At 42.3% G+C, this 25173-nt stretch overlaps 1 protein-coding gene across 2 annotated transcripts in view; it reads left to right on the top strand.

Moving 5' to 3' along the window:
- The window catches only part of ldlrad3 (low density lipoprotein receptor class A domain containing 3), a 79455-nt gene extending 63019 nt beyond the window's left edge, over positions 1-16436 (top strand). Inside the window, exons 5-6 of one of the 2 annotated variants that reach the window (XM_040133625.1) lie at positions 12859-13255; positions 14287-16436. In XM_040133625.1, the coding sequence (XP_039989559.1) occupies positions 12859-13255; positions 14287-14491 (602 nt within the window). In that variant the 3' untranslated portion in view covers positions 14492-16436. Of the gene's footprint in view, positions 1-12858; positions 13256-13964; positions 14263-14286 lie in introns of those variants that run through there. The other variant, XM_040133626.1, reaches the window with a different exon arrangement.
- The last annotated feature ends 8737 nt before the right edge of the window (positions 16437-25173 follow it).

Genomic DNA, 25173 nt, shown 5'->3' with positions numbered 1-25173 from the left:
GCTGATTCTAGCCCACAGATCCCATCCCTGTACATGCACACAGGCCTGAATAAGATTCTTAATCTCCACAGTCTTATCACTCATCTCCATCACATCCGGGCTTTGGGTGCTATCTGTGTGTGCACATTTATCTGGCACATGTGATTTCCATGTGAGTCCACTCTCGGGTTTCCTAACTCACCTTTCGGCCCCAAAGAACAGTTGCCATGGTGACCGCACCCGTCAGGGTTGGTGGGACAGGCTCGTAGTCAAAGCCTTTCAACGATCCTGAGCAACCTCTCACCCTCCCCGTTCTTCCTTTTTCTCGAGGAAAAAAATAGCCTACCCCTTCACAATCATGCTACTCCATCGAAAGCGTATCAAAAAAGAAAGAGCTGAAGCTCCCACTTGTGTGCCACGGTTGAAGTATGCGACATGTTATGAACAGGACGATGATTGACGCATCTTTGTTGCTGCAGCTCCTACTGAGTCTGATTCTCTGTGATACTCAAACAAAGTGATATTCATAGCCTAAGTTTTCACCAGCGTCTAAAGCCTTTTATTCATGAACATACCTTGTCTTTCCCCACTGTACAGTAGCTACTCTTCCATCCCACTTCTCTCCTATATTCCCTCATCATCAGCAGCATAGGTCCTTTGTACTGTAGATCCACTTCACTCTATTTTGGCCAATGTTTTTTTTGTTTTCCTTTTTTCATTCTTTCTTGTTTTTTCTCTTCTGTATGAATCTTATTTTACTGCAAAGACAAGGGCAAGGAAACATCAAAGTAGACAAAACAAATGAATCCATAAGCATTTTCTAAACATATGTGCATAGGCATATGCACATATACATGAACCAATAAATGTGTCACAAACTTGTAACACATATGTCGCCTCAGTTTAACAACTTCCGAATTCAGCTCCATACATAAAAAATGAGAATCAAACATTTGCATTGTAATTTGCATTGTTATTGGTTATGAAATCAGTCTGACAGTGTTGTTTTTAGAAATACTTACCATAGTAATGCTCACTTCATTTATCAGTTGTATTACTTTCTTAACCCTAACCTTTCTCTAAGTTATTTCAAAGTCAGTATTTAACCCTTCTAATACAAAATTATTGCTCCATAAATTTATCAGTCACTTGTCTTTCTTTCACCTGCCATTCAACCTTGCACGTCCTGTCTTTCCCATCTGTCTCTCCACTCTTCTCTTCCTCTTCATCCTCCTCTATGGATATTCTCCAGATGCTGAAGTCATCCATTAACTCTAACCCACCTCCCTTCCACTCCTCTGGCCGCCCACAGTAAGCTGTGACTGAGTGTTATGGGGGACTCTGATAGTGGCAAGCAATGGAGCGGACAAGTTATTACAGGACAGGCAAATAGAGGCCCGATGAAGCATGAAAACTTCCCTTCCCCAAAGCACCACTCACACACACACACTTACTGAGGGATATACATACAGAAGGACAGAAATGGAGGCAGAAAAAAACATGTGCAAACACATACAACACAAATATTCAGGCATTTTTACAGCTCTTTTCCAAGAAGCCATAAAGACTTGCAGAACTTCTTAATGAGAACAAGACTGTCAAAACCTCGTATATGGCTGGACCGCCCCTTTATCTGTTTGCTTCTCTGCAACTCTCTGTGCTCACATATACAGTATTTTAATACAGCTGAATTCCCAATAAAGCTGCTGTCATTTACATGTTTTTCTGTTTTTCTCATCACACAACGGAACAAGTATGAAATAGTGACTGAAACGCGACCCATTAAGACTATATGTTAACCAGCAGTCACTTCCAAGCCGTTTCCAAGCTGCTGCCGTCAGCTGCAGTGAGGTCGATTAAATGAGACGCATAGAGACGTGTCCCTGAGTGTGAAGGAAAGCCTGACCTCACACTCAGGGGGCAATACTGGCAACACGCTTATACAAAAAATAGCTAAGGTTTGTCCAAAAAGTCGCTAGATTTGTCACCACGTGCTTTTGTGAAGAAAATGATGTTAAAAGTCTGCAACTCTAGCAACAAAGGCACTAAATTGGCTTGTAAACACCCCCCTGATGGGGCAATAGAAACTGCTCTTACCAAATCATTTTGAGAGAGCAACGGCCAGTGGGGAAACTCCTACACCTGGCCAGCTGACCAATGGTGGAAGTAAATCACTCAGTCAGTCAGTCACAGACATCACTCAGTCACGGACATTTGCATTTCTAGGGCTGGCCCCGCTCTTGCGGTTCAGCCAAAAAAGATATGCAGGCTTATACAGCACTACAAACACATACACACACACAGAGCCTGCACATTAATGGCTTCTTTCTCTTTGCATGCTAATGAGAACAGACATATAGTACATAACAGGGCACAGCAACAGGAACAGGGTGACAGCATGGGACATGAATATTAATACTAGGATGCCGAAGGGATCTGGAACAGTCCTCTTGCAGAGCACTTAACATGCTTTGCTTCCCAGCGTTGCTTGGCAGAGCAGCTTTCAATCAATCCATCTTTCATGTCCCACCAGGGGGACATTTGTTGGCAGCAAGGATTTATAAAAACAATAACACATAAAAGAGGACAACGAGGGTGATCACACGCTTAAGTAAAGGGTCCAAACCCTCGAGGGAGAATGGATTTAAAATTTAGATGAATGTGCTATATTACAGTTCCAACTGTTCAGTCCGTTTTAATCCCAGCCTGTATTCTCAAATCCACTAGTTAAGTTTGTTGATAGCAAACTGGAATAAATTATGCAGGGGTCGACTGAAATGTTTTTTTCAGCGCCGATACTGATTATTAGTAATCAGTGAGAACGATATCCAATATTTGGCACTGATGTACATTTGCATTAAAAATAAAAATCCTGGTGTCAAAATTTAGAATGACACCAACTCCAACACAGAACTTTGTTGAAATGCCTTTAAGCAGAGGTTTAATTAAAAGAGAACTTTTCAACATTATCTTAAACAAAAAGTGAGGGGAGCTCCCAGCATCATTTCTTATGACAGAAAAATAAACAGAAAATTTAAATGAATAAATAAACAAAATAGCTGTATGTATTGCAGACTACCTTCCCCGGTGTTGGTTGAGTGTAACACTCCCATACTGCACTTTTAGACCTTTTCTTTAGTGCATCCATCTGCAATGACGGTTTACTGAAAGAGAGAGAGAAAAAGGGCCGCAGGCTGAAAAATGCTTAACATGCGATTATGCTTCTTTTATTACAGCAAAACATCTTTGGAGAGCCTTTAGTTGGTTTCAGTTATTTAAACATTATATTTTAACATGTGATAGCAGGGAACCTGTCATACAGAACTAGGCCACTTCATTACTAACTAGAAGGGCACTCATAGAGCGCAGACCTCCGCCAAGGCCGATAGCAAACAAGATACACTAGACTTAAGAAAAAAAAATGCAAATTCGTAGTAAATGATCTCCCCCTTAACTTAATAGACTCTTCCGTGGCCCATGCCCCATACCTCCACCAACATCGGTGCAAATCGGTTCAGTAGTTTTTGTGGAATCCTGCTAATAAATAAACCAACAAACAGACACAGTTGAAAACATATCCTCCTTGGTGGAGGTAAAAATGATTACTATAGCTGAATATGTACAATAGCAAAAGAAGTGACTATTCAACTCTAACAACTGTACACCATCAATGCATGGATTAACACAGGCCTTAGATGCAATTCCATTCCATCTAAAGTCCCTAACAACAATATCGCACACCTCTCTACAAGAAACAGTGTCAGAGACTGCATTAGGACACTCTTCAGTAACGTTACTAGTTGTCGTGGGTTAAGACTGATAGTATGACCAGCCCTGGTAAGTGACAAGCATGATATAACGTTATATCATTTTTTTTGCTAGTCAGCTGGGTAAATTATAGATCAGCAAATTAAGTTGTTGATGGTCGCTATCACATTCAAGTTAGCTCTACGAAACTCAACATTAGCTTACGTTATTATGACCATCAGCAACCTATAGCCTGTAAAAAAAAAAAAAACTCATACAGGCGGGTTATATTTCGTTCGCAATATGGTAGCAAATATAAGTTCCAGTTGCATTGGCACCAACGTTACTCAAAGATATAGCTATCGCTACATAAATAAACTCTATTACCTCATTATAGAAAACTGTATATTTCTGCAAAAAATTGCATCATTTGGGCATCTTCAATGTAACTGGAAAACACAGCTCGAAATGATGCGTTCCTCTGTGCCCATCTGAGGCACAGTAGCCTTCAGTGTTTTATAGGCTATTACCCATGATGTGTAACCAATCAGATAGTGCTGTAGGCGGGACATTGCTCGAGACCACAGAGTGGTGACTACAGACAGACAGAGGCGGGTGCATCAGGGCCAAAGTACCACATTTTTAAACTAATTTATTTTATTCTGATAATTGTAAAAATGCTGCATATTGGATCCAATAATCAGCCAGGTCAATAATGGAATGAAGGCAATTGATCAAAAGGCTTTGGCAGTGGGTGTTGTTCAGAGCTGCAAATACATCGTGTAAAGCAAGCCTCCACCTAATGAAATATCCACTGTCCTCAATGAGAGGACATTGGACATGTACAGACAAGGGTCAAACATGCAGTCAAAACTTCAAGTGTTTCCAGGTCTCTGCTACATAAAAAACACATTAGTGTTTCACAGTTTCTTAGCAGAGATGCCTTCATCAAAAGCCATTTATCAGTGTTGCCTGAGTGGACGTGTCTCATCTATAAGATACAGCACACAAACAAACACCATACATCTCAGGTGCAATAGTAAAAACATGTGAGCTGGGCTGGAGGTGAGTCATGGACCCCATTTAAGTGTTGGATTAAAATTGGATCTGTATCTGGGTGGCTTATCTAGATAAAGAAGATTGGATGTTAATAGAAGATGCTAGTGCATACGAACACTATCGGAATGTGACCGGATCAGACAGACCACCTCTGGATTTGGTCAGATTTGCAGAGTGATTGGATTGCATTAGACAGTGTCCACTCATGGATTAGAAATAAAATCCCTGCTGGCTCAGCTCTGCGGCTAGCCAAGATGATGTACCAAAAAAGGACAATTCTCGTCTCTAAAACCAACAAGAAAACAATGAAACATTCACAGTTGCTGTAAAACACAATTTCTGTAACAATCAACTTCTTGTTTTCGAATGCCTCCTGTAGAGAAAGAAAAGGTACAGTCTGTACAGTATCCTCACCTCACCTGCATGCTTTTTGTTGACAATGGATAAACCTCCCGCCTCCTCACCAACTCACCTGCTTTGTATAGTGTGCTCAAAAATGTGACCACATGGCGATGCAGGCAGAATACAGACTAGAAGAAAGGAAAATTTCAACAACTAAATGCATTGTAGTAATGTGTTATATTCCCGATGCACACTTAAGTTTAAAAGCAGGTGTAAATTAATTCAGAGAGACAGTAAAAGCATTTAGTAGTTTCAGCCTTATAATCCCTTTTTAGCAAACTTTATTGCGGCCATAGCCACCACTGTCACTTTTAAGAGTTTGTATTTCCACTCTGCTGTTAGTGGAGTCTAAAGAGAGTAAGTGAATGTATTTGAACTTTACCTTTTAACTTATTGTAAGGTATTTTCATGAATGTATGTGCCTTGCTGGCCAGCACTCTGTATATGAGGACTGTATGTTAATTGCACAAGTGTGCATCTCTTTGTGGGAATGTTTGAAGCCAGATGGCATGCAACCCCCCCCCATAACTCAACCCTCAACCCAATGCACGCCCTCCCCTGACTCTGGATGCCCGCCCAACACTAACAGATGAAGTGTGTATATGTGTGCGTATACATGTACGTGTAGCCAAGTAAAAATATGAACTGTCTGCCCCCTGGTGGTTTCATTCTCTTCTCTTCTCTTCTCTTCTCTTCTCTTCTCTTCTCTTCTCTTCTCATGGTACTGTCACTCATACTGAACTTAATGTGCTGAGCTACGCGCTGGCCAAGTCTGTCACTGGTTCTGCACCTCATTTTATCACTCTGTCATTGTGGGCGTAGCCGTGGCAACAGGGCTGCCAAATGAGCCAGTAGCCCCACACCTGTAATTAATGTCAGGCAAAGTGACTCTGCAATAAAGTAGAGCACTGCTGTGACCAACCGCTATCAGCAGAAGACAGCCATACTCGACACATAGCAGCAAACCCTAAAATGCTAAACTGGGGAATGATTACTCCCCCCCACACACACACACACACACACACACACTTTGGATTCTTTTTAAAGATGGCACTTTGTGAATACGAAATGAGTCTTCAGTGCGTAGGGAAAGTACAGCACATCTGTGCAGCCCCTATCTGTTCCCTCAGGAATGAGCCAGAGTCATTCTCTTTATTCAGAGGCGTTTTAAGTGTGGCAATTAAGATATGTGGAGTCTTTTATTAGCCCGATTTCTTTTCATTTTATTTTGCTCATTCATCTTCAGATAAGCATATTCTGACAGTTGTTAGTTAGCATATTCAGTGGCAGGTAGCCAGTCAGGATAAAGGAATGCGCTCCATTAAAAAAAAAAAAAAAAAGCTTGTATCTCAGCAACCTAACGGCATGTTTGCTGTTGATCTGCAGCACACACCGATCAGCCAAAACATTCAAAGGAGCTTTCGGTTTTAATCTTGTGGCTGAATGGTGTCTACTTTGTATATATATATGTGTGTGTGTGTGTATATATATATATATATATATATATACACACACCATTCAGCCACAAGATTAAATCAGCCACAACATAAAAAAAACAGTAACTGGTTTTAATGTTGTTGCTGATGGGTGTAGTTTGATTAGACAGACAAAAGAGTAGCTTTTTTAATCACTGCATGCTCAGTAAGCTATTGTGCACAACATAGGCCCTCACTTCACTTCAGTAGCTGCATACAGTTTTCTGTGTTTGCAGGCGTGTATGTGTGCACAAGTATTCTGTCTCATCTTGTTCTGCATCTCTCAATGGATTTCTGTTTTCATTTAACTTCAACTGAGAAATATTTTGATGTGAAAGCTTCCTCTGTTATTGCTCATGGGCTGCAGTGTAATGTACATCTTGGAGTTGTCTTTATAATTTAGTGCTTTCCAAAGTAGTATCCATGGATAAAACACACACACCCAAATACAGGGGTGTACACAGTTCTGTACTTAGATACAGTAATTTATATATCGTATATATATTTCTATATTGTAATGATATATAGATATTGTAATGTGGTCAGTATCATGACTGTCTCATGAGGAATCAAAAAACAAATTTAAAATAATTTTTTTAATGGTTTAATTTGAATAAGATACTACTTAGATGCTCTAACTTTTGTGTCACTGTGACTGTAAGATGAAGACATTTACATAGTTCTACACTGGACAAACTACATCATGTAAATCACATGCTTTCGAAATTACCTTAGACATGTATTTACGGCAATACATACACAACACACACACGCACACACACACACACACACACATATATATATATATAAAAAAATAAGCTGAAAAAGCCCTGAAAAGCACAGTACTTGGTTTAGTTCCTTTTTTTTTTACAGAAGAGTAAAAGAAGAAAGGAAACTGTCAAAGAAAATTTGGGCTTTTAACAGGGTTTACAAAGGATGGCACAAGAAGAGAAGAGAGCAACACTGGTAGTGAAGGCATACAGCGGGGGGTCTGTATGACTCAGCCTCTTGTAACAGATTTAAGGCTAGTTTTGAGCAGTGTGTGTGGAGTTAAGTTTTCTAAGTCTGCGATCTCTTTTCCTTCCTACGTTTTAGACATATCCACATCTGTTTCTAGCTCTGTCCTCTCTCAGCTTCTCTGCTCTGTCCACTGTTGTGCTGCCTGTGACCTCTCCACATCCCTGTAATTCTCTCCTCTTGTGCAGGGGCTACAAGATTGATGCAGGCAGGAGATAATGAAATGCAAAAAACGAGTGGTAGACTATTGGAGAGAGAAAGGCAGTGAAAGAGCGAACAGGGTGGGATAGTGCAAAAGGAAAGTAAGAAAGTGGAGAAAGTTGAATGGAGATTTTTTTGTGTGTTCTTGTCTGTTTGTTTTTTCGCTGTTAATAAGCATTCTATTGAGTGCATAATCCAAGCGGAGTGCAGTTGTTATATATCATAAAGACAAGGTACATGTCATCTCCATGTCAGTAAATTACCAACAAGAGCGGAGCAGAGTGGGTCTAGAGGGTGGATAGGAGAGGAACGAGCTCTGGAAAGCACAAAGCTGAGGGGGAGGGAGAGGGAGATATTAGAGGAGAAACAAGAGGGGAAACAAAAGGCACCAGCAGCGGTGGAGCGGAGGCGAGAGGGGAGAATAGAACAGGGGAGGGGAGAGGATGAGATGGAGAGATGTGGGGAGAAAGCACTCTCATGTAATTAAAATGGCCTAGTTGAAAGGCTGCACCTTGTCCCTCTCCCCAAGCCTCCACATATGGAAGGTTTATGAGTTTATGAAGACAGTACAGAAGCATTGTTAGAGGTGCCAATGTCACCAGGAGAACTGCAGAGTTAGGTTATTAATGTGGAACACAATTGCATCTAGATATACTCAAAAGTCCAAGTGCACCCAGAAATACTCCAAATGTTTCCTGAGGTCGGGTAATCCCCCCCCCCTCAGTATGTCGTGAAATCCCTGGTAATTTCCCTTTAATCTAAATCACACACTCATCCGCCCGGAGAATGCAAGCTCTATGTAAAACCTTCACAGACTGCTAGTATTTTGAAAAGTTACACAATAATGAACATGCAGTAAATGTATCAATAGATTAAACTCAACTTTTCAGCCAGTATGGTCATTTTCAAAAAGAGAGCATACAACTGAAACCTTACAAATTTGGTGTCTCTCCTCCTTTCAGATCAGCTTGGCAGTCCAACAATGAAACAAGTCCTTGACAACTTTGTTCAAATTCAAGGCAAGGTCAGGCCATCAGAATAAGTCCATTTGTTTTAATTTAGGCAGACCATCCCCAAAGTTGTTAAAATATCGATATTGTTACTTTTTTTCATACAATTAAAGAGTACTAAATCTTACCCTTAGTCTTGTTTTCTTAACCATTTATCTATTACTTTTAACTAACTATTTTAACAATATTTTAATTACTTTTAGCTAACGGTTTAGACTTCCCTGCTTGCTTGCTGACTAGTTAACCTCTGGCAATTGCGAAGGTACCCTACGGGTTACACGTACCCCAGATTGGGAAACGCTTCACCAGGTCTTTAGATTTTCAAATTTTGTTATGTCACGCAAGACTTGTATGATATTGAATGGGCCAATAGGAAAGCCTACTTCCCTTTGGACTTTACTCTCTCTGAGGTCAACGGTGTCCAAGCGACGTTAATATTGGTCGACAGCATGAACGTACTTGATCCTTCCATGTCAAGTTTGAGAAGACAGGAAAGCCTCTAGTGAACTTTGATGTTCAACTTTGATCGTGGAAGTTCCATCAAGGGAAATCGGTACAAACTAAAACTGTCAGAGATAATAGTAGGACCAGGCATGTTTGAGTTCATGTAATGCAGCGGTTCTTGAACTTTTTTCTGGCATGCCTTCACAAGCTGAAAAAAATGTTATCAATTATTAACAATGATAGGGGAAGCAAATAATAAAAAGGATCCAAGCTGAATTTGAGAGAAATAAAGGTTAGCATGATAGCCAATCAGCAAACTCTTGTTTGTTTTCCCCACATGATATATTCATTCAGCTTAGTTTCACTCCATAATTTTCCTCTTGTCAGCCCCCCCCCCAACACACACACACACACAGTGGCGCTCTGCCCCTCCAGGGGCCCCTCCAGTTTGAGAACCACTGATGTAGTGTGAGCAAAGAGATTTGTGTAGCAGTAAAAGTTTGAAAGCCAGCAAAATGTGCTGAAGTTCATCGTTTTGAATCACCTGTCCTATATGTCAGTTAGATTACTGTCTTTGATCTTGAAGAAGTGTGCAGAAATGTTAATCTATAGAATTTAAAATAGAAAGAGTGCATCAGACTTGTGAGTGCATGACCTTTCCCTTTTTTGCTTTGGTGTTCCGTAACACGCAACATCTGGTCCTGGCTCAGCTATCCAGGGCTTTGATGTGTGAATCCATCCTTCACAGAGGCGAAATTTATTGATACAAGCTAACAGCAAGCTAGCATCTTGAGTGCATGTGTCCATAAGGTGCTGGTGTTTGATTCGGTCTCTTTTCTTTTGAATCAGAATTACCATTGTGATTATACCATCCCCCCTCCTCACCGATCTTTGTATGTAATGGTCACACTTTTCTTTGTGCCGTAAATACAAATAACAGCAAAAAACTGGCTGGAACGCAGAATGCTGAGCTCAATCACTCACACAGTGGGGGGGGCTAACACACACAGGACCTCTCTCCTCTGACAGAAAAGGAGCCTGCTTCAGTCTCTTTCTCTTTTTCTCCCTTTCTTTTCACGTTTTGTGTGATTTCAAACAGCCTTTCAGGCCTCTATAGCTAATAGACCAAGTATTTGTTAATATACCAAGTAGGCTCCGATTGTTAATGTTACAGCATTATGAGTTCCTTTTGTGTGTGTTGCGCTCTGCTCCCAGAAGACTGCACTGAAACCTGATAGGCAGCGTAGGGTGGCAGCAGTGGGATCTCTTTATTTGAGCCTTTTTACTAGGTAATTATGGAAATAATTCTTCTTTGTTTTTGCCTTTCTCTGCTGACAGTCCAGTTCATAATTAATTGGTAGTGTAAAGGACTGGCCAATTTTAAATCACAAGGGAGGGGTCGAGGGCGCTTGTTTTATTGGCTTGTGCCCGGTTTGGGCAGCGGGCGGGTGGAGCATCTGAATTAGATTAGATTTAATTAAGGCACGGGGCCCCTGACTACACATTGGTACATAAATAGGCAGTATGCCAGGCTGTTTGTTGTTGGGAATTCAACGCTATGTGCACACACACACAGCTAAAGACTCCCTGAGGCCTTCAAGGTCAGGTAGACAGGGGAAACATGCAGCATGGTGTCTGGAAGAAAGAGAGAACAAGCTGAAAAAAAGTCCTCATCAAATGATAGCTTGCTGGTTTGTCCGCACAAATCCTCTGACAAATACTGAGCCGCTACCCCCCAGCACCTTTTTTCTTAAAGGAATAGTTTCTACATTTTGTAAAATAAAGACACTCGCTTTCTTGCCAAGAGTTAGATAAGAAAATCGATGTGATCTCATGTCTGTCCATTAATTATGAAGCTACAACAGCTGGTTAGCTTATCTTAGCATAAGGACCGGAAACGGGGAAACAGCTAACTTCAGTCTGTCAGAAGCTCGCAGAATCCGCTTACGAGCGCCTCTAAAGCATACTAATCAACATGTTTTATCTCATTTCTTTAATCTCAATCAGAAAGATTGTGTTTTCTCCCATAAACAGCTTATTTGGCAATGCGGATCAGACCAAGTAACTCCCTATTACATTGTCTCACTGGTTGACTTTTTTGTTCATGTTCGGTTTGATTCTCCGTGGCTCTGTAGCTCTAGCGTTCACATGTGGAGGAAATCTCTACCCTGTGCTTAAAATACCCCCAAGAGCCTGTAAGTCTGTGTGAGCCTTGAATACTTTAAAACACTCCAAAAAGGCTTGTCTGCTTTGCAGTTTCGTGGAATCTAATACTTACAGATGGAAGCATCTGTAAGTATTGATTCAACCTCAAGATACCTTGGAATGGTCAAGCTTTCTGTGCGATATCTTTCAACTGTCTGCGTGATGGCTGGCGGACAGAGAAGTCAGATCTTTTGAGCAGGTTAGGCTTTAATACAAACAGTGCATTAAGCAGCAATACAAAAACTTTGAACACAGAACATAGAAAGATTAGTGTTTTGAAGTTTTTATGAGGCACGCAGAGGTTTGATGTTTACAGCCCTCTGAGGCATTAGTGTAATTTAAAACGAAACAGCGACTGTGAAATACTTTTATGACACCCATTCCTCATTAGCAGAGCCTGCTGCAGAATCATAATCAATAGGATTCTTTCCACACTCCTTTCCTCTCTCTTCTGTACAACGGTGCTCACCGACGTGACAAGCTGAAACACCATGAGCCTCACCCCGTGCGTCTGATTGAAATTCTCACACTGTAATATCAGTCAGCGGAAATGTTTAAGTGCTATTCCCTCATCCCAGCTAGAATAGTAAGCTGCAGTGTTCTCTGGCATTACAGTAGTTCCTTTCCTCATGTCGGGCAAGCAAGTTGGCTGCTGTGCGTTTCTTACTGCTGGCCACAGCTCTCATTGTTAACATTCCCTGGACTAAATAGATTGCAGGCTCACCCTTTCCCTGCAACAAAAATTGTAATCTGCGACAGCCCCTGGTGATCTTTTGCCTTCTCTCATCTTGAACACCGAGCAACTCAAGTCACATTTTATCTAAAACTGCTGTAAGCTGTTTTGCCCTCAAAAAAAAAATTCAGCCACCGTTCTTTCCCTTTTTTCGTAATAAAGAGTGGGGTCCCTACTTTTAAACTGGGGGCTCAAGAGTAGCCTCTGCACTGTGCTCCACTTCCTCTCTTCGTCTCACGGAGCTCTTGGGGATAGTCTGACTGCTGTTATGCTTATTATCTCCAAGAGAGGCTGCCTCTATTGAATCACCCAGAACACCTTTCAAAATGAACCTGAAAACAATTTACTGCTTGATATTCACGGCTGTCCAGTTCACTCCCCTCTCCATTCCCCTGGCTCTGCAACTCCACAACTGATCCTCCCGTTTCCTCAACCTCCTGCCCCCTTAAATCGTTTACCTCTTCTCCATCCTGCCCTCCTTCATTCCCCTCTGTGTCTCCCACACTACTGCTCACCTTCTCTTTTCCCCAACCTCCTATATCATCCATCGTCAATTTGCTCTTCATCTCCCTCCTCTCTCCTGCAGAAGCTCCTGGCCAGGACTTCGTGACACTGGACTACCGCCTGCGCTACTACCCCAGCATCACCTACGCCGTCATCGGCAGCGCTGTCATCTTCGTCCTGGTGGTGGCATTGCTCGCCTTGGTGCTCCATCACCAGAGGAAGCGGAGCGTCCTGTTGCCCAGAGGTGTAAGAGGGAGCTCGCATCACCACCACCAGCCCCTGCTGCTGTCCCGTCTGGTCATCTTGGACCGGGGCCACGCCCATTCCGGAGGTCCAGGTCTCTCCGCCGGCTCCCCAACCACAGCAGGCCAGTACAGCTCAACTCCTCAGACGCTGCAGCTGCTGTCTGGGACCCTGTATCCCTCCGGACTCTCAATGGACTCACCTCCATCATACTCACAAGCTGTTATGGATGTCAGGTGAAAGGAATAATCTTGCTAACAGCTGTATGGAAATGTATAATCTTTTGTCTGTAGCCCTGAAGTAAGATTTGAACTGTAAACCAGGAACAGAAACGGTGATTTTGAAAGTTGCAAATAGTAACTCTAGCAAATATAAGCTAATTTAGTGTATAATTAGAAATAAGGGTAAGTGTAATTTCATTTTCATTTAGCTAATTTGCCTCATACAGTCAGTGTTCATACACACACTAAATCTGTTGTAGAGGGTGCTATTAGAATATATCATATATAAATATAGATGGATAGATAGATAGACATAGATATATACAGTCCTGGTTGAAAGTATTGGCACCCCTGGATTTTAAGTACAGAATTTAGAATATCTTCAGAAATAAATTCAATTTTAAGTTTGTATAACCAGAGTATTTTAATAAAATGTCCAAGGTTGTTGAACAAAAGAAAATTTAAAAAAAAAAAAAACTTGCATAACAGTGAAATAATGCAAACACAAAATGTGCCCCAGACACAATTATTGGTTTTCCCTAATATTTAGTTACAGAACCTTTGGTAACATTGGCAGTCTCTAAACGTTTCTTGTAGCCACCTAAAGCGTCTTGCACCTGTCTGCTGGTGGTTTCTGCCACTGCGTGTGTCTATACATTTATATATATATTGATGTGCAGGAATTACCTATTTAAAACACTTTCTTTGCTTTTGTCATCTTCAGAGTTGGGCAAAATAAATGGATGGAAAAACAAATCATATTATGGTGGAAAAGAAGTAAAATGGTTGAAAACCATGAATGAAAAAGGGTTAAATGATGATAATTTAAATCAAAGAAGCAAAAATGAGAATCGTACTGGTTACAGGTTTCCTTATATAATGACACGCTCTTACATAATCGGAGTATTTCTCAGAGGGTGGTGTACATCCTGAATCTTTGCAAGCTGTTGATGAAAAAATATTCATTTTACAGTCCTTATATAATAGCTCATGAACCTGACATCATATTCTTCCTCTGTCTACTTTTTCCCTCTGTTTGTCCCTAGTCGACCTCCGTGGTTTGATCTCCCTCCTCCTCCATACCTCCCAGATGGGGAGCCTCCATCAGAGGGCGAGCTGCCTCGATACGAGGCCCCGCAAGACCCTTTAAGCCACCCTCCAGCACTTCCCACTGCACCCTCCACACCCCAATCTGTGCACTCGAGCACACAGCCAAGTTCGAGCTCCAGAGAAGAGTCGGACCAGCTGTAGCCCCTCTCTTGTAGACTCATAACAGTTAGAACTTAGAGATTGCAGGGCGTAAGGACCTGGCTGCAGGGCAGCGTGAGGCCACGACAGTCCACAGCTACAGTCCAGACCTGCTGACGAGATTCAACAGGGCCTGAGAGACTAAACAGCATCCTCAACTTGCTTCCCATCGGCTTACTGAAGCACTGGACTGAGACCAGCTTCTCCTGCTAGACTGCTCTTGTATGCAGCTCCTCCTGCTGGGGTCATGGCTGCACTACACCTTAATCAGTTACATGTTCAGTCATTTGTCATCAGTTCAGTGCAGTTAAATTGTGCCCCCCCCCCTTGAAGAAATACTGTGTATGATATGTAGCAGTGACCACGATCTGTGCGGAAAAATAATGCAGCATTTTGCGATACGACTCACTCTACATTACATTTCGTATCTACAGTATTTTCCATAGCAAGGTTCATAAGATTTTTTATTGTGTTCAAGTTTTAAAATACCTAAATACTAGATAAAATCTGTGCTGTTGAGAAATACTGCTACATCTGAAGACTTACTGTACTTGGAGAATTTTAGCAATGAGATGAAGACAGTACAACAGACAGTACAAGATTGTTAAGAATTTAAAAGAAACACATGCAGTTGTGATATATAGGAGCATCCCAGTCAGAGGTACTCAAAAAGATTAAACCTGTTTCTTCACTGTTGATGTGAAAAGTGAACTGATTATCTGGTCTGTAAAAAAGTGATATTTTGTATCTTTTGTAGTGGTGCTTTAAAGCTAGAGATATTTCTAAATGATCAGTTGAGGTTTTTGTTCTTTTTTTTCACATTTTTGTCACGGTATTTCTTGTTGTCATGTGGTTAAATTCCAGCTAAAAATGTGAAGAGGACCATTGAGATTTCATTAAATCATGCTAGGCAGAGATTATACCGTTTAAGTATATATCTTTACCAAGAAAGTTTCTAAAATCATTCCTCTGAGAAAAAGAAACCCATCTGCTGGCTACATTTCTGTCTGAATAACAGACAAGAAGAAGCAAATACAAAGGATTTTGTTGAGGCCTTATTCTGTGCCATTTTGGCCCATAGTACCTTTATATGTGATATGCTTTTGGGTACAAATAGCCTATCTAAAGCCCCTAAGAACAGCAGCCTGATCTGAGATTTAACAGTAAGCTCACATGACAACAAACATTTAAGATGACATCGTCTTAGATCAGATTGTTCAAATTCTGCCTGAGTTTGTTCATGTATATAACTTTGGCTGTGCCTCATTCAGGAAAGTCATCATTGGAAGTATTAAACAATGACTGATGAAATCCATAATTGAAGGATCTGTGTTTTAAATGTACTATTGTCTTTTGACAATTGTTTGTTAATTTCAAAGTGGTTTGTTTGACACTGTACATAGGTGATAGGAAAGTAAAGAAAACTATTTAAAAGTAGAAAACTACTTAGAGTTTAAAGTAAGAGATGAATGTGTAACAGTAAAATGTATTTGTGCTTTGCGTCTTACTTTTCTTCTAGAGCCAGCGGTGATAGTGCAGGCACAAGACAATCAAACCAAAGATAATCATTATTGACCTTTTCTCCAAGGATATTACCCTCCAAAGGAATGATTATGTGTCACAACTGTTTGTACCTTTATTGTTTTAAAAATGTGCAAAGGTTTAGTGAGTTGAACAGCATTCATATTATTTGCTGTAAAACTGGAAAACATTTCTCAGGAGAACATTTATACCAGTCTGTCTGTTCTGTTGTTTATATCTTGGTTTTGTTTTAAGGAATTTTAAGATCAATTCCATTCTTTTTTCTGATTGGTTCTCATGAGGTTAGATATTTACATATTCTTAATATTGCCCATCATGATCTTTCGATCCCCTGTATTCTGTACATTGAAAGTAATATAAAATTCTGACTCAGATCTCATATGTATGAGTCTACCTGGAGATGTAATGTTGACTTTTCTCAGCAGTATGTTTATAGCAAAGTCTGGAGCTGTGCTGCCAGCCTGGGCCCTAGACAGACAAACCTTAGATCACAGATCCTCAAATAATAAAGATTTACCACCAATAATGCCATCTGAGTCTATGCTGTGGGTATTGAGAATTAAAACATTCACTGGTGGAAGTGTTCAGATCCTCTACTGAAAGTATTGTGACACAAATTTGTATTCATATGTTGGACTTTTTTCTAATCTTTTTTTTATTTGTGTGTGAACTATCGTATAATTTCACCCCCTTGAGCTTTGAACTGTTATGTAAATCAAACCGTGAGAGAAGTCTGGTGGAACTGCTTACAAGACATTTGAAACATGACAAAGGAATCAACCAGATACTGTTTTCACTGAGACAATCAGTGAAATTAATGATATTATCGTGGAGCTGGGATCCTCTTGAGTCCCCCCAAGTATCCATATTTTACCCTCCACGCATTGTTACATTATAGTGGCAGCTGAGCAGAGCCAGGTAGTTCTACATTTCCACCACTAGATGTCACCATGTCACCATAATGGACAAAGCTCAGAGCTGAATCGTCCAGTTTGCTGAACTGGAGCTCTTCACTTCTGTCCTGCTACATTTTTGTAATCGTATTAAACAGATTTCGGTTTTGTCAAAGTAGCTATTGATATGGCTTTGTTTAAAAAAAAAATAATAATAATAATAATTAGCAGTCAAGCTCATACTTACATATATCTTGGATTCATGGCAACTATCTACATCCCTGACACTTAGTTCAGTGAACACAAGACTGAGTGTGTACTATCTCACTAGTTGGCCCCCATTTTATTTGTAATGTCCCCGGCCAAAACCGATATTTCATCTAACCCCTCCCATCCCAATATCCGCATCACATTATGATAAATCAGATAACATGTGATACCATCTCTGAGAGCACACACCCACCCCCTCTCCTGTCCTTTCCACCACTCTACCTGCCCCTCGCTTCCTAATAGTCCTTTATCCCGGGCTGCTCATCTTTTATCTTCCCTCCCTCACCCCTCCTCCCTCGTCCCATGTTAGGAGCTTTTTTTGCATCACCCCACTCTCCTTTACCTCATCTTAAACTCTGATGCCGGAGGCCCGTGTTTGCTTAGCCCGGGCCCTTAGCTACACAGACTTTAATTAAAAGCCCACACGCTTCTCTTTTGCTGTCCGTCCCCTGCCTCTCTCTGCCGGCAGCTGGTGAATCAGCAGAAGGGGATCTCTACATGTGCTGCAAAATAGTGTGTTGCCAGCCCAGAGGATGCTCTCCGTTCAGTTATGCCCCACAGGAGATGAGGCCGAGCCAAATTACTCTTAAGTCGGGGGACCTTAAGTGGGCAATGATGCCGAGAACAGTAAACATGATGTATAAGATGACAAGATGGCAATATTCCAAGGTGATGGAGCAGGGAGAATAGTTGTCCTCTCTCGGGGGTCTTTCATTTGGCATTACCGTAGCCACTAGCTATTGGAAACAGTGCAAGTGTGATAAAGCTGGTTAATATCCCACTGATAGTAAAGACTTTTAATTCTTTCAACTAGTGCTGAATGAGACTCTTGAGGTTGCTTTATATTTAATTGGCTCACGTCGTTTTTCTATAATATTTCTTTACGGAAAACAGAAGAGAACTAAAGCTGAAGTAGGCACATAAATGCAGATTTAGCCACATAAGTGTTTCACTGTTCACTTTTACTCATGCAGCTCTCTCAAGGCCACTTTCACTCACACATATACCAGCACGCACACTCACTTGGCTGTTGTGCCATAGCTCCAGTGAACTGGAGATAAGACCCAGTGTTTTCACATGTAAATGGTGTGAGCGTGGAGGGGAAGGCGGGTGCATTGTTAGCATGGAGCAGCTCTGGAGGGCTCAGAGGAGCTCCGCTGAGGGTTTGGCCAGCGCAGCCCTTATCAGATGAAGAGCAGGCCTCTGAGGGAAGGAGGGGTCGGTGAAGGACGAGGGCTGGGAAGGGTTGAGGGGGCCAACAGGAGAATAGAACAGCTGGCGGAGTCACACGTGCAAACCCCAAAAACACACAGATCCCAGACACGCTGAGCACGGTGGGAATCTCCTCAGCGAAGAGATCCACAAACACACGGCCTCTTGTGTTATTATCAGCCAGCAGCCAGCATGTCTGAGCACATAATCACACACACATCAGCACGAAAGAGGAGACGTCTTTGCACATCATTAGGCTAACACATACACACAGAAAAAGAAAGACTATGGTCACCCCAACACACACATACCACCTGGTTTCAACTTCCTTGTTTTGTCATACATTAGAATGAATCCCAGAACGGGACGGACTCCAGGACATGTGTTTGTCCAGTTTATCAGTGAGGTTCAAGCCATTCTTTCATGCCCTAAAGGCTCCAATCATGCTGATTCTGCACATGTGACAACCAGCAATATGTAGGCTATTTTTGTTCTCACTGAATGCTACAGTGTGATAAGTTCAAAGTCAACCACATTGTTCGGAGAAAGTCAAAGACATGTCCCTGAGGTACAACTTTAAAAGTCTTGTGAGCTATAGCCTTGAAATCTTACATTTTTTGTAAATGATAAAGAAACTAACTGGTTATTGAATAAATAATAAGTTTTAAGTTTATGATTTTTGCAATATACCTTTAACTACAAATCAAATTTCACCTCAAATGGCAGCGCTGTCATTAAATCAGCCAGCATACCGATAGTAACAAAAATTCTTCACATATATATGCATGTATGCGTATATATGCATAAGTCAGACTGGCATTAGCAGCTGAAACAGTAACACTTCCCCGGTTAAGAATAGACCGGGGTGCTGGCTCTTGTCCTTTCCATTCAGGCCAGTGTTAAACACACGGACTAGCATGCTAATGGGTAATCCCTGAGGACCAGCAACCTTTGTCCCAACACTAAGAGGATGTCTCTCTCTGGGCACTGGGTGACAGCCACCAGGCTGCCTACTACTGGACAACCAGCATGTTGCCAGATACTGATCTCAGTCCTCCAGAGGGATGCCAGCAGGTCGCCAGGCTTTGATTGGTATCTGATGGGCAGAAGATTGGCGTCTGTCCTGATTTCCTTTTTGTTTTTTTCCTGTCCGTGATACACCAGGAGGAGGCCTGCTATCTTTCTTGGAGGATAGCGAAAATGCGGCGTAAGGGTGCTTTGTCATGCAGCAGGTGGTCTGTACGTGTCAACAAAGAGCTTCAGTTAATCTTACTACAGTGGGAGTGGTATGAGGTTGCTAGTTTGACTGTTTGTCTTAAAGCCCCATTCAATGGCCTCAACAGCAATCTGAAGCATTTCAAACAAGCTTTAAAAACAAATAATTGTTTAATACGATAAAGGAGCAACAACAGCTGATTGTGCCCCTTACAAAAAGAGATTATTTGACATTAAGTTAATTTTTGCAATTACCTGTCAAATGACAAGAAATTCTGAATTTGAATGGTGTCAGGTGGTTGAATGGGTGGTTTGTTTTATGCAAATGGGTGAAAGGTGTTCCTGCGGTTATAAGCACTTGTTCATGGCTCTCTATGGATCAGGGCATTCCACATTGCAAGGTGGACAGTAGGAGAGGGAAGAAAGCCGAGGAGCAGGCTGTCATTGATTTGCTGAGAAGACATTCCACAGTGCAAGGTGCAGTACGGAAGCTATAGAAGGAGGTTGATCCCTCGGGAATATTACTATTCCTAATCCTTGTGATGTGATGAAATAAAGAGGGAGATGTTACGTACATTACATAAGAAACATGAGCGGGGCAGAGTAGAGTGAAGCTCCAGAATTGATGACAACATCGTGTACCGTGTGTGTGGTATTATATGTTGCTGGCCAAAGGATAGCCATGTGATGATTATTTTAAACAATTTATCCAGCCCTGGTTCTATACTGTCTGTGATGAAATATTGTGGCCTCATCCCAACTGTGTACCCTCATCTGTCTTTTCACGCCCAGAGAACTGAGCTCCACATACAGCAGCACCCAGTTTGTGCGCACACACACACACACACACACACACGCTACGGGCACACATGCACACAAACAAGTTACTCAGTACAATGCGAGAGAAGTCTCTCTTCCCTTCCTATTAAGAAATCATAGATTCACTTTATTTTCATCTTAAAGGTGTATGCAAATTTAATACCAATTGATATATCGTGAGGATATTTGACAAGTGCATCATATAAACATCCTTTTTTTTTTTTTTTTTTTTTTTTTTTTAACAATAGTGGCAAGCATTTACCAGCTTGGTAAGATCTGCTTGTGGTGGACTTTTCTTGCAAATTCCACAGAGGAGCTGGATCCCTCATGATGCTAAAAAGGGATTCTTTTTCCATATACCTTCATCTCCAGCATCCCCCACCTGCACCAACATCCCTCTTCGCATATATTTCCTTAACTATATATTGCATGGCCCCTCACATCCCTTACACACATCTTCTTACCAAGGCTTTCGCCCTCCCCCCTGTTTCCATCCACACTCCCTCAAAATGAAACACACACAACACAACCCCCAGCCCGAGTCCGCCTTCCACCCTGGGCCACCCCATGCCTCGCACGTTCCTCTCAGACAGGGAGCACGACACCGGGCCCCTCCATAGCCGTCTTCCCTGTTTGGCCCCCCCAGCTTGTTCATACCCCCAAGTTCCATCCATCATATCTGCCCCCCGGCCTCCATCACTTCCCCACAAAGGCAGCTAACCCAAAGAAAAGAAAAGGCAAAAAAAAGAGGGGAGAAGAATACAGCCGCTACCATGCAGAACAGTGCTGGATGGAGGACCGTCTTTTGTCCCGGGCCCTGCCTCTCCTCGCCTGGTCTCTCCTGCAAACACACCCTCTTCTGTTGGGGAACAACAGCCCAGAGGCTTGGGGGATGAATGTGGGGTGTGGTGCCATCTAAAGCAGTATAGTATGGTCCCCTCGATGGCCCCCTGGTCACCAGCAGAACCTGTGTGTTGAGCTGTCAAACAGGGCCGCCCTGGCCCTCCCCTTGCGTCCACGGGCACTCCCTCTGGGGGGCAGTAGGGGCCCTGAACTCCTGACTCAGGGGCCCATAAGCCGAGGCTCACCGTGGTCCGCTGATCTGACCACTGATGCTCTGTGAAGTGGAACAGCAAAACTCAGGTGAGGAGGGGGACTGAGTGTACATCTGCAGGGAGCTTTTAATGAAAGATGGATAAAGTGGAGGATTTACATAGGTTGACTTCAAAGACACCTTTGCCTTTTTTGTGATATGTTCACTCAACTGTATTGCTGCTGGAACACAGATTTCATTTCTGATAGCACAGAAAAGGAAGATGAAAAAAGAGAAATCCTTTAGCAGCAGTGCTTCTGCTGAAAGAAAAAGTAAAAAGTAAAAAGAGCTAAGACCGAGGAGGGGAGCTTATAAGTGAATGGGCAGCATCCATTAAGTGCAAACAAAAGCGGGTGCCTTTCTGTTGGTAGTGATGTTCTGTTGCAGGTCATCCTGCCTTTGTGGCCCAAGGAAGAGAGGGAAGTCCCCGCTTGGTCACGTCCACACCCTCTACTGATAGAGCACCTCTCACTGCTGGTCATGGCTGTTAGAAAGCCCTGCAGCTGCATGGGCACAAGTGGAGGTGATGGGGGGAAAGACAGACAGAAAGAGATGGGACAGAAGCAGACACAAAAATAGAGTGATGTATAAAAGATGGATTTAGGACGAGGATGAAGAAAGAAGTAAAAAACACACCAAACATCCTTGATTTCCAACTGATATTCATATAGAGGAATAAAGGAGAAGAATGGAATAAAGAAAAGTTATATATATATAACTTTTCATATATATATATATATATATAAACAAATGAAGCAAACCTGGAAACTGCTGAGGAAAAGGTTTATGCAGAAAAGGTTTTAGGACAAGGATATTAATAATGAGGAGAAAGCCCTGGTTGGAGAAACAAAGCAAATGCTGGATTGTCCAAATTCAGTGTGCTAGTTTATGATACCCCAGAGGCTTGAGAGGCAGATAGTAGACTGGTGGAATGAGAGGGGACTGGAGGAGTGGCGAGGGGGAACGAATGGGGTTATATGTGGCATTACTATTGTTAATTAGGGCCTAGCACCAGCATGAAGAGAGGTGGGGGCCATTACGTCTTTTTACATATTCTACGTATCCTACTATTGGCAATATTGGTATTTAATTAAACACAATATTTATTCATTGAAGATGTTAGGCACAAGGAGTGTAACGGGGAATAACTGAAAGACTAGAGAAGACAAGCAAAAAAATTAGACATAGTAACACAAACACACACACACACACACACATAAGCACACATCAGTCCTCAAATGCACAACACACCCTAATGGAACCGTGACTGACCACGTTCCAGCCCTATTCACTAAAAGGACAATAGTGTGCTGAGACTGCGAAAAACCCAGTTGAATGTGTATTTCTGGTTTTCTGTGTTTTGTGTGTGCGTGCGTGCGTGTGTGCGTGCATGTGTGTGTGTGTGTCCATATACATATGCCTGTGTTGTGTGCACAGATTGTGATTTTCCCAGGTGAAAACCGCCATACGGAGAACTGCATCTTCAAACTCATCAAAGACCATTCTGAGCCATTAGAAAGCATTCAGCATGGTGTGCATTCCCCCAGACTCCGGTGTCAGGGCACAGAGCCATGCCCGAAGGCCCCAGGGTGGGGACCTATGCTAAACGGGCAGAGGGAACACACCAGAAGGAGCTGATCCTTTTTCTTCAATGAACACTGGTTGCTGTGTAGATGGATGGGAAGACGGGGGGGGGGGTGCAACAGCTTGTTGAGTTCCCTTACTTGAGGAACTCAAAAATTCAAAGTAACTGTTGAATAGAGTGAAGGATGAGTTTTCCCAAAAGAATATCTAATTTCGTTTGAACGCCAGGAAAACAAAAGAAAAAAAATCTCGACAATCATTTCAACGATGATCAATAATGCAAGTTTTTTTTATTTACTGCTAAATCTGGACATCTGAATGAATAGAAGATGACATAACGCTGTGGTGATTGTGATGATAGACCAGCAAAGACAAACAGTCCCCCTTGTGGACAGCAGCCAGATCCTCAAGCGTCAGCCATCCATTGATTCCGCTGACTATAGAGTTGGACCAAGGAGCAGTGTGATGCCTTTCACTGCCGAGCGTTGCTAGGTAGAGTGCACTAGTCCATAGTTTGTGTGTGTATATGTGAGTGTGTGTGTGTGTGTGTGTGTGTGTGTGTGTGTGTGTGTGTGTGTGTGTGTGTGTGTGTGTGTGTGTGTGTGTGTGTGTGTGTGTGTGTGTGTGTGTGTGTGTGTATGATAGAGAGAGAGAGAGTGAAGTAGAATGAGCTTGGTAGAGAGACAAGGGTGCAGCATCAACCCCTGATGGTTATAAATGAGAGTCATGTCAGCAAAGGGACCCCAGGCCATCTGTGATACTCACAGATGATCTCATAGTGTGCAAGCACAGCACCAACACACTCAAACACACACACTCCCACTCATGTGAAAGCCGTCCTCTTGGGAAGCACGTTGCAAAGGGGAGCAATATATGCACAGGTTTCCCAACTGTCTGTGACATAGATAGAGATACCAAAATACCAAAAGTTCAGTAAATCTGACAACCTATTTTCTAAAGTTGGAGGTTTTTTTAGATAAAACTTAGAAGAAATTTGGATATTTTTCAACCTGGGTCTTATTCTCACAATTGCAATTGTTCTGACTATGGGTCATGCTGTCTTTGCGCCCACCATCTCCAAGACATTGAGTACTGAGAGAGAACGGGTTTCTACAGCAATGCATGGCTCAGTTGTGAGAAGAGAAAGCAAAGGAATGTGGGAAGAAGTGCTGCAGGCTACAGTGGCATAATGTTTTACTGATAACAGGCTCAAATTTACAGCTGAATAAGAGTTTCTGTAGGATACGGGGGATAGGCCCAACTTTTTCTAGGTCTCCCAAAAAACATGATCTATGTTCCCTTTAAGTCAATTAATCAGAGGGCTTGCCACCCTGTTCCCTCTGGTAATGGGAGCAGGAATAGGCAGAGCCTCTTCTCACGGTGAGGGCTCGACGAAGGAGAGTCAAATATTTGTAGATCTACACACCAGGATTCATTTCTCTCTCCTGATTGTCGCTAACTCCTGCTTCAGCGAATAGCATTTTGGCAGCCAGCTCTTCTAGAAGTCAAATATAAACATCGACTGGCCCATATAAAAGAGCAAATCATGAATCATACCCAGAAGAGAGAAATTAAAAGTCAAAGTGACCTTTTGGGGAGTCACTGGAGAATACTGGCCAGAGGAGGAATGCTGCCATTTCCTGCAAACTACAGTAGGGTGGTTAAAAGGCAGTTGCCAGGGTAACTAGTGGTGGTATGTTTTGGTGAAGGCTGAGACAAAGCAGCACGTGACAGGCTCGCCGTCCCCCTACAGCTGTGACCTGTCTCCCACCCTGAAGAGGGAAAGAAGAACAGGAAGGGAGAAGAGATGGATTGGAAGAGGGAAAGAAGTGGAGGAGAAGTGCCTCCTAAGGATAAATGAGAGTAGAAGAGGAGAGAAAAAGAAGACTGGACTGAATCAGACGACCGTACCAACAACAACAACAAGATGTCAAAAAAAAAGACGTCAAACAAAGCAAGGGAGCTTTCAGCAATGCATATGTCTGAAGTAATACGTTTCCCCACCAGCTCAACCCGTCCTACCCACTGCTACTTCCACCACTCCCAATTCTGAGGAC

Source organism: Xiphias gladius, chromosome 8 (assembly GCF_016859285.1).
Source record: "Xiphias gladius isolate SHS-SW01 ecotype Sanya breed wild chromosome 8, ASM1685928v1, whole genome shotgun sequence".
Taxonomy (NCBI): Eukaryota; Metazoa; Chordata; class Actinopteri; order Istiophoriformes; family Xiphiidae; genus Xiphias; species Xiphias gladius.
Note: the sequence above shows the minus strand (reverse complement) of the source record. Positions and strands in the feature narration are given on the sequence as shown.